This window comes from Electrophorus electricus, chromosome 18 (assembly GCF_013358815.1).
Source record: "Electrophorus electricus isolate fEleEle1 chromosome 18, fEleEle1.pri, whole genome shotgun sequence".
NCBI lineage: Eukaryota > Metazoa > Chordata > Actinopteri > Gymnotiformes > Gymnotidae > Electrophorus > Electrophorus electricus.
Window position 1 is genome coordinate 16177441 of NC_049552.1, and position 16650 is coordinate 16194090.

Here is a 16650-nt window from a genome sequence, read left to right on the forward strand (position 1 = left end):
CAGCAGCAACAGGTAATACAAACTTTAGGATTCATCTCAGACAAATACTCCACAGTATCATAGACTGAAAGTAAATATTTCAAAATGCTCTATTAAAACAATCCTAAATAAACCATATAAACACACCAAACCATAAATCTATATTTATAAATGCACATTGATCACAGCATGAAGGCATATTATGTTGAGACTTTGTTCAGCATAGCCATGTGGCTGCCAAATTCATGTTCAGGTTAAAATAAAAATCAACACACATCATGACTGATACCATAAATGAGTAGGTTAGAACTCATTGGTTGTACATCATACAAACGTACGCTCTGCGATTAGTTATCCAAAAGAAAAATCAAAAGCCTGGAGACCATAGCAGGTTTGTGCTGTACCACAGATAAGATTTAGGAATGCAACACTTGATAAGGGGAGAAGTGGAAATACAGAATTACCAGATCTGCTGCCTCATATTAATCTCTTACACACTCAATCTGCTGCTAAAGCGAGTTAATCTCAGCTGCACTGATTCTGCTGGAGCAACAGCACAGGGAACACGCTATAGGCAGAGGAATTGATTATTTGACCTTTTTTATGCTGTTTGGGGCATCAGTCACATGATCTGACCTTTTCTTATGATGTCTGGGCATAAATCACATGATTTGACCTTTACTTATGATGTCTGGGGCATAAAGCACATGATTTGACCTTTACTTATGATGTCTAGGGCATAATTCACATAATTTGACCTTTACTTATGATGCCTGGGGCATAAAGCACATGATTTGACCTTTACTTATGATGTCTGGGGCATAAATCACATAATTTGACCTTTACTTATGATGTCTGGGGCATAAATCACATAATTTGACCTTTACTTATGATGCCTGGGGCATAAAGCACATTATTTGACCTTTACTTATGATGTCTGGGGCATAAATCACATAATTTGACCTTTATTTATGATGCCTGGGGCATAAATCATAGTTACCGGAACCTCTTGGTGGAGTTGCTCTTTCTCTGTGACATCATCTGGCGTTGTCTACACATAAAAGAAGAGACTGTTGAATCAGGATTTTACCGCAGTTACTGATTAAATATATATGTAGATAAAAATATAGCAGCTATACATAACAAAGGTATTCAAACTGTATGTAATATATATAGTTTGAAAAATTTGGTATCATTTAGATTGAGGGTTTTCATAACTCAAACTCATTCCTTCAGATAATACATTTCTGGAGCCAAATTACTGTCAGTTTAGACAATGGCAAATCTTTGCACTGTTGAATACTGAAAAGGTCAAGAGAACTCTTAAAATTACACAAGGGCACATAGGCAGGATCATATTCTGCACAGCAAATACCAAACTTGTCATACTGCCCAACACACATACAAACTACAATACTCATCATGCACTTAGTCTCCAGGAGAGCGACTCATCCAATCATCTGCTTAATGAGTGCACCTGTTTTTCATGTATATAAGCCATCCCATAACTGTTTGTCGTTGTGAAGTTTTGCCTCCAGGTTACCTGAGCACACTGAGCGTTCTAGTCATGTTTCTGCTCTCTTGTGTTTTTCATCTGGTTCTCCCGTTTCTCTCGACTATTTTTCCTACCACTTGAATTTGTTTGCCTGTGTTTTTGCTCTGTGTTTTTAGGACTCGAACTGTTTACCGCTGTGGCTGCGATTACCCTGGACTGCATCTCTCTGGTTCTGACCCTGGCTAGTTTAAAACTCCTGCCTTTTATCCGTAAGCATCTGACTGTGCTTTCGGCGTTACAAAACTTGTTTTGCAGGCAGTATTAAGTAAACAAAAATCAAAGTAAATAAATAGAAAAACAGAAGATCAATATAAAAACAAAATGACAAATTGTTCACACATAACTGAAACAAACCAAATTAATGAAATTACAAGAAAACTCAAGAAAAAAAATTGCATTTTTAATGCATCCATTTTCATAATGGATTCATATATGGCAGAATGAGTATGCAAATAACAAAAGATAATAATAATAATAGTAACAATAATAATAACAAGTAAAGCAAACACTAGAGTTTGCTGTGGAACAGAGTGCACAGCTATGTTGTGTGTCAGAGCTGGGTCAGAGCAGGCACTGGGCCTTGGTGAAACAGGACAGGCACATACCTTGGCCTGCTCCTCTGCATCAGTGTCAGCAGTTGCGGGAGACTCCGCTGGACTCTTAACCAGCAGCACAGTACACAGGAAAACGTAATTAGTCGCCACTAACATCTCAGCACTTTGACCCTCTCTGCACCAGGGTTCTCACAATGGGGAGCATGCTTGTGTGTGTGTGTGTGTGTGTGTGTGTGTGTGTGTGTGTGGTGGGGGTGACTTGAAAAATTGGGAAGCAAGTAAAATAACAAAAACAGCGGTAGGGGTTTGATGAGGGGTGGAGGGACAGATGATTATAGTGGTGATGATGATGATGATGTGGTGAGGGTGATGAAGATAATGGTGTTGGAGACAACATGATGAGCATGGTGATGGTGATGATGACGATGACAGTGATGTCCTTAATGGCTGTAATGTTTGGGCCGTAGTATCCTTGTATCACTCACAGCAGCTGTGTCTGCAGGTGGGCTGGTAGCACCTGTGGTCACTGATGGTTCACTTGTGCTCTCTGCAGGAGGAGTAACTGGCCCCTCAATGCCCTCAGCGCCCTCAGAGCGCTCAGTGGCTGGGGGCGTGGCTGGACCTGGGGGTGTGGCTGGGGGTGGGGCTGCAGCCACTGCCGCCTCCCCTTCTGGGGCTGTTTCTGCACCAGCTGCCACCTCCTTTGGGGCCTCAGTCTCAGACTTTACATACACAGCATGAGAATTAGAAACACTGCATTCTCACAGTGGACACGCAGTGTGTCCTCTCACAGCCCGCGTGAAACTGGATACAATGAACATATCGGTCAGGACAAACAGGTCTAACATATATATGGCATACCACTGATCTTTAGTTTATTTAGCTCTGCTAATTTGGCTGTGTTCTGTACGTTTGGTTAGATTAGAGAATTTCTGAAGTTTACATTTTTTCTACTGCTGGAAAAACTCATACGTGGATGTTTTTACACCCTGCTAGAGAAACAGCAAAGAGCCTGAAAACACTTAAAAACAGGGGAACTGACATTTATTTAACATTTTACTGCCAAATGAATTATTCCAAATTATGCCATTCACTGCCAAATTAATTATCCACCCAAAATATCACTAGTGAAACTGCTTTTTCAGAAAATCTTCCTTTGCATCTTCCTAGATGCAAAGTCTAAGGTAATCTTCAGTCTCCCTGTTCCTGTGCAAGGTTGTCTACTACGCATGCATCAGTGTGATAACATCTGAATATCACCCCAAACAGGTGTTCTTTTTATATTATAGATACTGCCTGGAGCATCTCTGCAGATACTCCTTAAAATATTTGCATGTCAAACATGAATTCCATCATGTGCAATAAAAGAATCCAGAGGCTCACCATTTTATCAAAGTCTGCCACGAATGCTGTATGTGAGGCATCCATCTTTGGAATAAACAGAAGAGAAAATGAGAAAACCAGAGTTACACACTAAACACATCTATAATCTATACATCTATACATTACATCTATAATTATGCTAATGTCAAGGCTAGCTGTCAAGATTCTGAAAAGTTTCTAGAGAGAGAATTTTTTTTAAGCATCATTAAGGAACAATAATACGAATGCAATGCTACTCTTAAGAAACTGTGTTAGGTGTGTTAACAGAATTGAACACACAATAATTTACGATCACTTTAATAACAGTAGATTTTGCAGTTATAGATGTAGATATAGTTATATAAATATAGTTATATATACTGCCTGGCCAAAAAAAAAAAAGGTCACACACACTAATATTTCGTTGTACTGCCTGTAGCTTTGATTATGGCATGCATTCACTGTGGCATCATTTCCACAAGCTTCTACAATGTCACAACATTTATTTCTGTCCAGAGTTGCATAAACTTTTCCCTAAGATCTTGTATTGATGATGGGAGATTTGGACCACTGCGCAAAGTCTTCTCAAGCACATCCCAAAGATTCTCAGTGGGGTTCAGGTCTGGACTCTCTGGTGGCCAATTCATGTGTGAAAATGATGTCTCATGCTCCCTGAACCACTCTTTCACAATTTGAGCCCAATGAATCCTGGCATTGTCATCTTGGAATATGCCCATACCATCAAGGAAGAAAAAATCCATTGATGGAATAACCTGGTCATTCAATATATTGAGGTAGTCAGCTAACCTCATTCTTTGGGCACATAACATTGCTGAATCTAGATCTGACCAACTGCAGCAACCCCAGATCATAGCACTGGCCCTACAGGCTTGTACGGTAGGCACTAGGCATGATGGGTGGATCACTTCAGCCGCCTCTCTTCTTACCCTGATGGTCCCATCACTCTGGAACAGGGTACATCTGGGCTCATCAGACCACATGACCTTCTTCCATTGCTCCAGAGTCCAATCTTTATGCTCCCTAGCAAACTGAAGCCATTTCTGCTGGTTAGCCCCACTGACAAGTGGTTTTCTTAAGGCTACACAGCTGTTTAGCCCTAATCCCTTGAGTTCCCTTCGCATTGTGAGTATGGAAATGCTTTTACTTTCACTATTAAACATGTCTGAGTTCTACTGTTGTTTTTGTACGATTTGATTTCACCACACGTTTAAATGATCGCCGATCACGATCATTCAATATTTTTTCCGACCACATTCCTTCCTCGAAGATGATGTTTCCCCACTGTCCTTCCACTTTTTAATAATGCGTTGGACAGTGCTTAACCAGGTTTTAGTAATTTCAGCAATCTCCTTAGATGTTTTTTCTGCTTGATGCATGCCAATAATTTGACCCTTCTGAAACAGATTAACATCTTTTTCACGACCACAAGATGTCTTTTGACATGGTTGTTTAACAAATGAGAAGCTACTCACTGCATCAGTTAAGGTTCAATAACTTGTTGCCTGCTGAAACATAATCACCCATGCAGTAATTATCCAATGGGAGGTTCTTATCTATTTGCTTGGTTAAATCCAGGTGGTGACCTTTTTTTTGGCCAGGCAGTGTAGATAGCTACACTAACTGTATATATAATTACTATAGAGGTCTTGTACTATAGTTATATGTTCTAAATATATACATTTACTTTATCATTATTGATGTCATCATTACATTTTTCTACATAACTATATATTTTTTGAAGATATGAAATACTTGATAAATTTTAGACATTTTTGAAAACTTTGTTCTTTGAAATGGTCTAAAGCATACTTCAGGAAAGGGTTTTTCTATCAAGTACACCATTTATATTGGTGTACTTGAATATTGAATATTGGTGCAGACATTCATATTAGTCAATATGACCTTTAAGTGTGACAATTAAAGACTTGAAAGGTTATCTTGACAGCAGTTCAGAAATATTTTCACAGCAGTCAGTTAATAGTCCTAATTAGCTCTGTGGGTTTATTCAGGGTTTGTAATTGCCTAGTTACCTTAGCAAATCCATTAAAAGCTTTGTTGAAAATCTAAACCAAATCAAAGAAAGTATCAGCATGAAATCCCCCAATATACACTTTATGATAAAAAAGGGAATGTGTGTGCTATTTGAAATGTCCAACAAAATCAACAACCTTCAAAGCAAGCAGAGGTGGGGGGACGAGCAGAGAACTAGGGACTTTAGACTAAATTCTGGGTTCCAAGTGGGAATGTAGCAGGAAAATGGGGCTTCATCTGCAGGCAGGAAAAATGGATCTTTCGTTCTATGCTAGACTACATGGGGGAAGGGATTCAGGTACCTCATCCTTCTCGGTATCTATTTCTTGGTACAACTTTCCATATCTCCGATTCGCAACCTCATCTTCAGACAGGTCAGAGTTATCTGTCTCTTTAGGACTGGCTTGGTTTTCTGTGGCAGTGGTCTTTGGATTGGCCATGTCGTTATGACCAGGAAGGCAAGCATACAGATCTTGAGTCTTGCCACCGTCACTGGACCAGCTTACAATGAAGTCCCCTTGGCCATCAGAGAAGGCAACGATGTTACTCATCTCCTGCCAAGAACCTTTACTGGAGCTTTCCGGACCAGCTTCCAAGGGAGGGAAGGATGCCCACTGGGAAGGCCTGTTAGACTGTCTGACTAAGTCTGTCCCTTCCCCACCTGCTCCCCCAGTGCTTGTGGGCTCCCAGTTCCCTGCCCACCCCTGGTTGGTCTCACTGGCAAAAAGCTCTAGAACAATATCATTGCTGAATGAATGTGATGTCCACCCCCCAGTACCTGCTTGGGATGCACATGGATCTAAAGCAAAACCAGTTGTTTTGCTCTCTAGTCGTGAACACAGGGGATCAAAAAGCTCACTCCCTGATGTACCAAATTGGTCACTGACATCCTTCAGAAACAATTCAAATGGATCTGTCTCTGGTGGCCCAAAATGACCTTTGTCTGAGTTTGCAAATGGGTCATTTCCAGTGCCAAAAGGATCACTCCCTGATGTGCCAAAGGGATAATTCTCTTTACCAAATGGATCATTTGATAAGAAACCAAATGGATCTGAGGTTAGAGTGGATTCTGAACAATCTAACACTGAATCATTTATATTTTCTTGCTGCTGTTTGCTTTGAGTGGGCTTTGTTGTACCATGGCTTGACCCAGGTGAACTTTTCTTTACAAGATTCATGGCCTTATTAGGCTTTACTGGCTCTTTTATAGTCACCTGATCACAGTTAGCTAGTACCATTCTGCCACCAAAGCTAGCAGCATTCTGATCAGTACTCTGATCTGGGAAGGGTGAAGCCATATCTTCTGTACCCCAGGCAGAAAAGCACTTTTGTGCCACAACATTGTTGGTGACACCCTGGTTTGATAATGCATTTGGCCCCTCATTTTCTGTAGGCCCAGGATAATTCACACCATTGGCCCCTCTGTTCTGGCCAGGACTGTCTCCCCACTCTTCAGTAGTTTCATACTCAGATTTTGACCCATCAGTGTCTCCCTGACTTGCTAAATGCCACTTGGAGTTGTTTTCCTGGGTTGTTTCCTGCTCATTGACCTCTGTGGCCTCTGGTATCTCCTGCCCAAACTTATATGTAAATATGATCCCTGGAATGGACTGTGTAGCCCCTCTCTCCTCTGATCTTTTGGTTGTCGCTACTACTTGGTCACCTGCCTCCCCCGGTTCATCCGTGGCCTGACCTGTCTGCTCTGCTGCCCACCCTGTCTCGATATTACTTTGTATTGGCTGTAACTGGGCCTTGCCACACCCCCCAGCACAGGGTTCACAGTCGAAGTTTGGCTCTGGATTGTATTCCTTATCCCAGCTTCTAACCTCGCCTGGAGCTGCTTCTTCTTGAGGTGCTGCCTCTGTGGGCCAGCCTTCTGCAGGAGGCCAACCCTGCCTGCCATCTGAAGGCTGAACACCTCCCACATCTTCAGCAGTGGAGCCAAAGTCTGCCTTCCAATTGGCAGTGAAGCCAGCATCTGGAGCCTGGTTAGGGAAGGCAGGTGGGGAATTGTCTAAAAAAGCATCCTCCACAGACATAATACCCACAGAGATGGCCTGGAGGCCAAAAGAGAAGCTAAGGACAAGGCATAAAAGGACTACAGAAATTTGTCAGGACAGACATTACAGGAACTTACAGCACATTCAAAGGTTTCTACCAAACCTGGCCAGCCTATACATAAAATTGATTCAACAACAAATAAAGAGTATTAATCAAACAGCTTAAATCAAAATGGGTAGTTGCTGCCATTATTGCTTTGTCTCAAGCATATACAACTTTTCATGAAGCCATTACTTACAGGCTGGGCCTCAGTATTTTCCTGGAAAACAGAGAGCCTTTTGTCAAACATTTTCAGTGTATCAAGTCACACCACAGAGCATTATGTCAGTATGGAAAATGTTCTATGTGCAGTTATACTGCTAAACTGAAGTACAGGAATAAACACATCAAAATAAATCTGCATCATTTCCTTTGGTACCATGCTAGAGGACCTATAACAGTTTTATTTTCATAACACCAGCGAATCCAAGTAGCACGGAGTACAACACCAAGTTTAAAAAAGCTCTCTCACCGTCCAAAGGTCCCAAGACAATGCCTGTGCAGAAAGAAAGTGCAAAAAAGATGTATTAGATTCACACTAGGTCATAAGTAGATTATTGAAGATTTTATTCAAGTATAATTCAGAATTCCTTCTCAAAGAGCATAGAAAGACTCGCTTGGTGGTCACTTCATATAATCAAGTCCTTGGTCTCTTGATTTTACTAAAGGATTATGAGAAATGAGGCAGGTATGGACCTGAGCTGCAGGCAGTTGAGTCTGACCAATGGCTGTATTGCTGTCTGGCTTGAATGGATCAAAGTCCAAGTCCAGGAGAGATTCTCCGAGTTTTTCGCTCATCTGGAGAAAAGCGATTGTGATGAAAAAAGATGTATGAAGTGCATAATATTTGAGAACAGCAATAGCAAACACAAAACAATTTTAGTCATTATAAAATGATAAGATAATATTAAATATGCATTCACCTGTGGTAAGGTGACATTGATACTTGAAAAGCCTCTGTCGAACAGGTCAATGATTTGCTCCTGTGCAACCTCCTTGTTCGGAGTAACTTTGGGAGGAGGAGGCTTTGGAGGGCCAATCTTGAGCTGATAATGTTGCATTGGCAATTAATTAACCACCAGCCATCAGGACTCATATAATCAATATCGCATATAATCAATATCGCACTATCCACTGCATGTGAGGTCAGAAATCTCTACATGTACACATTACTACTACCTCTACCAAATGTTATCTAAGATGAAGCAGATGACTACAATAGAAAGTCTGCAGGCTACAAACCCACTTACATTTTCACTCTGTATCATGCAGAAGAAAAATAAAGTGTATATATATGAGATTGCAGCAGATATTAATGGCATACTTTTTTCAAATAACAATCTGACCTGGCATACTTTTTTTTAACAACAATCAGACCTGTTTTTTATACCTGTTTGCACCTGGTTTTAAGAGGTGGAGAAATCTCCATACAAAACTCTCCACAGCTAACAAAATTTTTATAAATGGAGTGATATATGTAATCAGCAAGACTATGGATATATCAGGATTGCAGATAAACTACCCAGTTAGGCAGGTATGTCAGTTTCAGTAACATCTGGTCCTAGAGTTTGGTCTACAGGCAGTAGATTACAGGTGGTCATTTACAGCAAAGGATCACGTTTTATGTTCATTTGTTCAGATATTACAGCCCCCTGAAATGGGGGCATTTTGTAATAAAAAAAGACTGGGATTCCTACATGGTTCATGCAATTAACTTCAAAAATTAATCAGATTAAATCTGACATTTCTGTCCTTTAACCTTTCTGGGTCCACTGTCATGCATCTAGAATTTGGTTTTGGGGTTTTTAGACACAAATGTAACAACTTCTATTTGGTTCATACTCCAGTGGGTATTGAACGTACTTTAGAGGTGTTCCAGAACCCACCTGTGAAGGGGATTTGGGTCGAGGAGGGCCAGGGGAAGTTGGCCTCAGTGTGTGGTTGGGGCTGGCCACGGGGCTGCATTCTGGGCTCTCGTCCTCAGGAGGCGTTGGAGTCCTGGCAAGACGCAGGGGGCCCGAGTCACTGCAAATGACATCATATACGTTACCCGCTCTTATACACAGCTTCATATGACATCATATACGTTACCCGCTCTTATACACAGCTTCATATGACATCATATACGTTACCCGCTCTTATACACAGTTTCATATGACATCATATACATTACCCGCTCTTATACACAGCTTCATATGACATCATATACATCACCCACTTACACACAGATGCAAATGACATCATATACGTTACCCACTCTTAACACACATTAACAGAACCTTAAGCACATCAATAGAACCCTAACCACATTGACTAACCCTAACCATAATAACAGGAAGAATCATTTTAAAAAACTTTTAAAAATCAGAGTAGGTGGACTCTTGAAAAACACCAGAAACATAGTACCATTCATTATACCATTCTAGCTAGAGGTGGATAAATTGCATATATCTTTAATGTTGATTGTTAATAAGGCAAACACGGACGCAGTTCAGGGAGGGTTGGAGAGTAATTCCTCACCTGGGGGCGCCTTGGATGGTGAACATTTTATCTGAGTGCTGGTCAGCAAGCCTGATCATCACCTCATACAGCTTGTGACAGAGCTGGTAAAGGAAATAAACCACAAAACATTATGTTGCCTTTAATAATCAATAATGAATATTGACTCTTCATGATATAATACCATCAAAATATTGTGTGCAGTCAAATACTGTTGAGTAAGATGTTAAGAAGTAAATGTGTCATCTGCACATCTAACTTTTGTTTTAATATGAAAATGTAAAAAAAAAATCTGATACTACAACACTATGGGATTATAATAATTAAAATACACAATATAAATAAACATTTTTAGTTCTTTCATTAGTTTCTAAAGTAATGTTATTTTATTGGCACTAAAAGTATGAATATATGGATTAATTTTATCCTCCATACCAATATGGAGAAACTGAAAAAAAAAATAGGATGGTAAGTGTAACACACCAATTCACCAGCAGAAGGCAGCAGAGTGCACATCTGTGACTTTTGACAAAGTCAAAATGGAGGCAAAGCAAAACGATTCAGTGTACCCCAGCCCAGAGTTCCTTATCCTCTAGGCATTTTGCCTTCTAACCTAGACTTCACAAAGCTCTGTCATTGTAATGCTGTGAAGCGGATTATGTATGAAGCATGAACACAGATACTATGATGCAAGTACACGTGACCCCCATCCTCACCAAACCACAACAGACACACACACACTGCCACGTCTTCTCTCTATACAACCACCATGCTTATATAAGGAAGCTAGAGATAGAGATAGATGATCTCTGAAGCAGTATCTGTGCTGATCTTTGGCCCCTTGTTGGTTATGGCTGTCTTTAGTTGTGCAGTAGCCCCATGGTTGTACTACTAAAAATAATAACCATGTTCTGCCCACACTCATCAGAAGCCACATCACAACCTGTAGGTAAACAGAGTGGGCTAAGATTAACAGACAGTGTGAGTGACAGGTCAAATGACAAATGACATGTGAAGGGACCTGTCATATGACCTGTCATTGTCAGTGTCTTGCATACTGTATGCTTACATAGCGGCTGGATATCTCAGTGGGTTGCAGCACTGACTTTAGTACAGGAGTTTCGAATCCTGACTGGGGCATCTGCAGCGTGGTCCCTTAGGCAAGGTTCCTAATGCTACGTACCTAAGCTCACTCTCAGTGAGAGTCTGAAACAAGAGAGTCACACTGGCTTGGATGAAAGGTATCTGATGAAAAGTGGGCTACTGGAACAAATACAACACACTCATGGACAAAACTTGAGAATAGAGGACTTTTAGAATACTACTACACAAACATCCCCAGTGTGAGGGTGCTTGAAAACATATATAGAAGATTCCCCACTTGCCCCCCAATTTTCTTTTAAGCTCTGGTACTCTACCAAAGGCCTGGGAGCTTGAGGGTCCTGTGTGGTATCATAGCTATTAGGACTGCACTCTTCTGGGTTTGGATCTTTGATGTTGTTCAGTCTGTATGTGGAAGTCCCACAGCATCTTTGCTCGGTCATTCTCCACCACCTTTCAGGTGTATCCCACGTTGACCTTGGAACTTCCTGTACTCTGCACAAATGTTTCTGTATACTATGCCAGCCACTTGGTCATGGAGTTCCATATATACTCTGCCTGGTAGCATCTTTCATTCCACTGTTATGTGCTGGGTTGTTTCAGGGACATCTTTGCATAGCCTGGTGTGGTAGATCCCAGCCTCTATTGATCCTGTATTCTGAGCTTCTTTCTGTGCTGCTCTGGTGTTCTTGCCAATGCCTTTCTGGGCCTTGCTCATGTAATGAGCCATGTGCCTACTCATCTTAGCCGCAATGATGCCTGACAGGAGAGGTAGGGTACAAGTTGTTGGATAGAACTGCCCCTTTCTGGGGATCATTCTGGATCAGGACTGTCCAGCCTTCAGTTAACTATTCAGGTTAGCAGCTGGTTCATTTGTACTGCTAACCTGAGCAGTCAGTAGTCAGCAGTCAGTAGGCATGAACCATGTCAGGGCCTGGAAGTTCCTCATTTTTCATTCTTTCTTGGATATTCTTGGATGGTTACTGGATCCTGTTCAGGGAGGTTGCTGTAGTCAGCTCTCACGTTCTCTAACCACTGGGCATTTTTGTTGTGTGATGCCACCTTCTCCCCATACTCTTTTCCAGTTTCCAGCTTTGGTGGGTCTGTTCTCATGCTGTTACCCTGACACTGAGAGTACACTTTGGATGTCTCGTGTGAGAACATCCTGTTTATTCTCCTGGTTTCTACTCAGCCTTCTCGTTTGTACCTCTTCAGGTGGGCAGCCAGAGCTGCTGTTAATCTACTTGATATCCAGCTGGATAGTTCAGTGTGTTACACCACTGACTGTGATTTATGGTATATGATTTAGGAGGTTATGTGGAATATCTATACGTGTGTGTGTGTGTGTGTGTGTGTGTGTGTGTATGTATATGTATATCTATTAATCTATATATATATATATATATATTCCCACTTAAACACCTAAATCAGTATGTGTGTTATTCTGAAGGGTTTCTCTCTTGTTCTTTGAGATTTCAGCAGATGCAAGGCATTGTTAGAGAGTTAAATAGGCCATAAATATCTCCCCAGGGCTCAGTGAAGTCTGCTCTGCAATTTAGAAACTGTCACACATGCCAGGATGTGATGTCGGCCTTTCACGGCTAATACTGAGCTAGATGAAAGGAAAACGAATCTGAGTGGGCAGTACCATCTCTTCAGATCATCACTAAATAGAAGACACACTGTGTATCACGTGCAAGCTGTTTTTTCAACATATGAAAGTAGAACTAATTCCATTTGGTATCTGATATTCTGGCCAACAAACAGATCAGCAGTTTTCTGTCCAGTCAAATCTGATCATATTGAAAATGTCTTCAAGGATTCAGTCCAAGAATTCATTGTCATATTTCAAATATAAATGAAATAGTTAGGCCAGAAATGCTCAATATTAATGAACATAACTGGAAAATAGTGCGTGTATGCTAGCTTCCATTCACAAAATTTAATGCCATGCTAGCATGTTGTGAGATGGCCATGAGTGAGCTAGTCAAGAGTGAGCTAGTCAAGAGTGAGCTAGTCATGAGTGAGCTAGTCATGAATGAGCTAGTCAAGAGTGAGCTAGTCATGAATGAGCTAGTCAAGAGTGAGCTGGTCATGAGTGAGCTAGTCAAGCGTGAGCTAGTCATGAATGAGCTAGTCAAGAGTGAGCTGGTCATGAGTGAGCTAGTCAAGAGTGAGCTGGTCATGAGTGAGCTGGTCAAGAATGAGCTGGTCAAGAGTGAGCTAGTCATGAGTGAGCTGGTCATGAGTGAGCTAGTCAAGAGTGAGCTAGTCGAGAATGAGCTGGTCAAGAGTGAGCTGGTCATGAGTGAGCTAGTCAAGAGTGAGCTAGTCATGAGTGAGCTAGTCATGAGTGAGCTAGTCGAGAATGAGCTGGTCAAGAGTGAGCTGGTCATGAGTGAGCTGGTCAAGAGTGAGCTAGTCATGAGTGAGCTGGTCAAGACTGAGCTAGTCAAGAGTGAGCTGGTCATGCATCCATCATTAGTTGTGATCCACAGACTTGTTTGTTGAACTCTTGTTCTCATTACATATTTATTTGCACATACACTTTCAAGAAATATGAAAGCACAAATGGGAAATGTCCAGCGTGACTCACAAAGGAGATCTCCTTGTGGAATTTGGCTTCTAGGCTGCTGACAGTCTTGAAGGTGTTTACATAAAATCCCACTCGACTGCAAAGACAAAAGGAGAAATAATATTAGAATATGTACAGGCCTGATTTCTTTTGAGAGATATCCCATTCACCCATGAGACAAATAAGTCTGTGAATATGTTCCACATATTAGAGTTTGAATGTCGAGATTAAAAGAACTTCCAGGTGATAAATACTACACGGCACATATCTCAAACAAATCCCTTCATGGTAAATTAATCCATCTGAATGAATCAAACCTCATCTAGGTCACTGTAAACAGAGGGAAAGGGTAATATTTATATAACATGTCTGGGGATAAAAAAAAAAAAGCATCTCCACACGGCATCATAGGTTTTCCTGTGCACATGGTAGCTAGGAGGGTATACAGTATATGCAATATACAGTATATGCAATAGCAGTTCTTATTGGATGGTTTGTGCTTGGTGTCAGAACCACACTCACCTCCTGTCACTAACACTAACCCTCACCCTAGCCCTATCTTTAACCCTAACCATAACCGCACAGCACTGACTGGATGTGTGAAGCAGTACATTGCTTCTGTACTCTGTGTGTAGCACATTGTCAAGAGAGGCTCTGCATGTATCAGAGCACATCACTGTTTTAATCATTCTTCTTTATCAACCTGCTACACTACCCATAATGCTTATTATAACAGAAACACAAATGTGCACTTAGTCTCACAAAAGACCACTCAGCAATGAAGACAATACTATAGTGCTGCTTTAATACTACTCTGTTTACTGACAGTATATATTCCCTTACACCAATCACAGGCTACTCATAGTCATGATACCCTTAACTCAGCACTATGCATAAAGCAAGTATGATCCCAGCATCCAGAGCAGTGCGCTACTGCCAGATGCTGCCCCAGTTTGACTGTTCTGCCGCAGGGTAACAAATGGGCCATGTAGTTCAGTATAAAAACTGCTGCACTACGTTGAAAGTGTAACTTTCTGCACTACATATTAAATGTAATCTTTTACACTACATGCCAAGTGTAATGTTCCGCACTACATACCAAATGTAATGTTCTGCACTATGTGCTAAGCATAATATTTTACACTGCATGCTAAGTGTTTTGTAGTGAACTGTTCGATAAGCTTTGGTGACAACACAGTGCCAACCACAGCCCCACAATTATCCACATTTTACGGCCGTGTTTTTGGGCAGTATTGCAGCCTTCTTATTAAGTTGTGAGGAGGCCTAATTAATTCGATAATTAAAAACACACTCCTTTCCAGAGTTAGCATTCATAATGCTAGAGACTGTACTAACTGTGACAGCTCCTCATATAATATAGACTGATGTCATGTCCATCCATACCGTTCATGCCACCATATTTCTGGAACAAAGGTCCAGTTGTGTCAAAAGGACCAATCAAGTTTGCCCCCAGAAGACAGTCATGGTGTTACAATAAATATACCTTTATGTTTACACACCATAAAGAAACTGATAGTCCTCCAACACTGCTGCAGTTTACTGGCACCATCCACACATTCTTCCGTAGCACATTAAAACCAGTCAACAAATGACAATAACATACCTCAGCATAGATCACTATACCCCAGCAGTTCAGTATACCTCAGCATAGATCTTTATACCTCAGCAATTCAGTATACCTCAGCATAGATTGCTATACCTCAGCAGTCAGTATACCTCAGAATAGATCTTTATACCTCAGCAATTCAGTATACCTCAGCATAGATTGCTATACCTCAGCAGTTCAGTATACCTCAGCATAGATTGCTATACCTCAGCAGTTCAGTATACCTCAGCATAGATCAGTACACCTCAGTACTGTAGATGTTCTCTGTTGTAGGGATGTACAGAATGTGATGTGCAGAAAGGGCAGAACTGACAGGTAAAGCCCCCTACATATATGCTGCTGTTCTAATGCACACTGTTCACGGTGATGTTCACACAGTTGTGCAATCCAGGCTACTACTGGTGCAAATTAATTCAGTAGTATTGTGATGGGAGCAGGGCTTGGAACCATCACGTCCTTTTCACACCTTATATGAATATTGGCTCAGGTGCTGAAGCTCCTGTTATGTAAGTTAGTGACTGAATATTTTAATGTAACATTTGACAGCAATGGATTAAAATGTGATCATTGGTCCCCTGTCTTATTTCATAAAATATGTCTCCGTAATTCTCTCCTCCTCACCCTCACTCTGTTTCTCTGTGTGTGTGTGTGTGTGTGTGTGTGTGTGTGTGTGTGTGTGTGTGTGTGTGTGTGTCTATCTATCTCTCCCTTTACTATACATTTTCTCTCACACACACACAACAAAACAATTTTGTTCCATCTCTGATTCCTGGTAATTAACTCTTTTATCTTATGGAATGGTTATGTAACTTCTAAACATAATGCAGTGAAAGCAGTGTTATCAATTAAATCAATCAGCAGGACCCTGAGTCTGTTTCATTGTATCAATATTATATGTCTTCCATTTTAATTATTGTTGTTATTGTTCAATACAAACTAACCCTGATTATTAGCAGTGAGCATATATACAGCACAGTGCAGTGCATTTTAACAGAAAGACCCAGAGGAAGCCGTGTCTCAGTCCCTTTTGAAGCTGTTATTTCTACAACACATGAATTCTCGTTGCTCACCTGTCCCACAGGGTGGGCAGCTCATCCTGAAGGTCCACGTTCAGATCATCAAACACCTTCTGGGCCTTTTTCAAGTCTTCCTCTGCCTGTATGAAAACACAGATGAGAAATCAGGCTCCTGCAGTACCATCTCACTAGACCACATGGCATGTCATGTTCTCTAACACATGCTTTCC

General features: G+C 41.0%; 1 protein-coding gene across 2 annotated transcripts in view; it reads right to left on the reverse strand.

The window, feature by feature from the left end:
* The window catches only part of amph (amphiphysin), a 32992-nt gene that overhangs the window by 3845 nt on the left and 12497 nt on the right, over window positions 1-16650 (reverse strand). Inside the window, exons 7-20 of one of the 2 annotated variants that reach the window (XM_027029670.2) lie at window positions 16475-16560; window positions 13799-13874; window positions 10123-10205; window positions 9489-9627; window positions 8526-8648; window positions 8299-8400; window positions 8075-8098; window positions 7802-7822; window positions 7329-7487; window positions 3472-3516; window positions 2574-2810; window positions 2140-2193; window positions 943-1030; window positions 9-819 (exon numbers count right to left, since the gene is read on the reverse strand). In XM_027029670.2, coding sequence (XP_026885471.2) covers window positions 806-819; window positions 943-1030; window positions 2140-2193; window positions 2574-2810; window positions 3472-3516; window positions 7329-7487; window positions 7802-7822; window positions 8075-8098; window positions 8299-8400; window positions 8526-8648; window positions 9489-9627; window positions 10123-10205; window positions 13799-13874; window positions 16475-16560 — 1251 coding nt within the window. In that variant the 3' untranslated portion in view covers window positions 9-805. Of the gene's footprint in view, window positions 1-8; window positions 820-942; window positions 1031-2139; window positions 2194-2573; window positions 2811-3471; window positions 3517-7328; window positions 7488-7801; window positions 7823-8074; window positions 8099-8298; window positions 8401-8525; window positions 8649-9488; window positions 9628-10122; window positions 10206-13798; window positions 13875-16474; window positions 16561-16650 lie in introns of those variants that run through there. The other variant, XM_027029669.2, reaches the window with a different exon arrangement.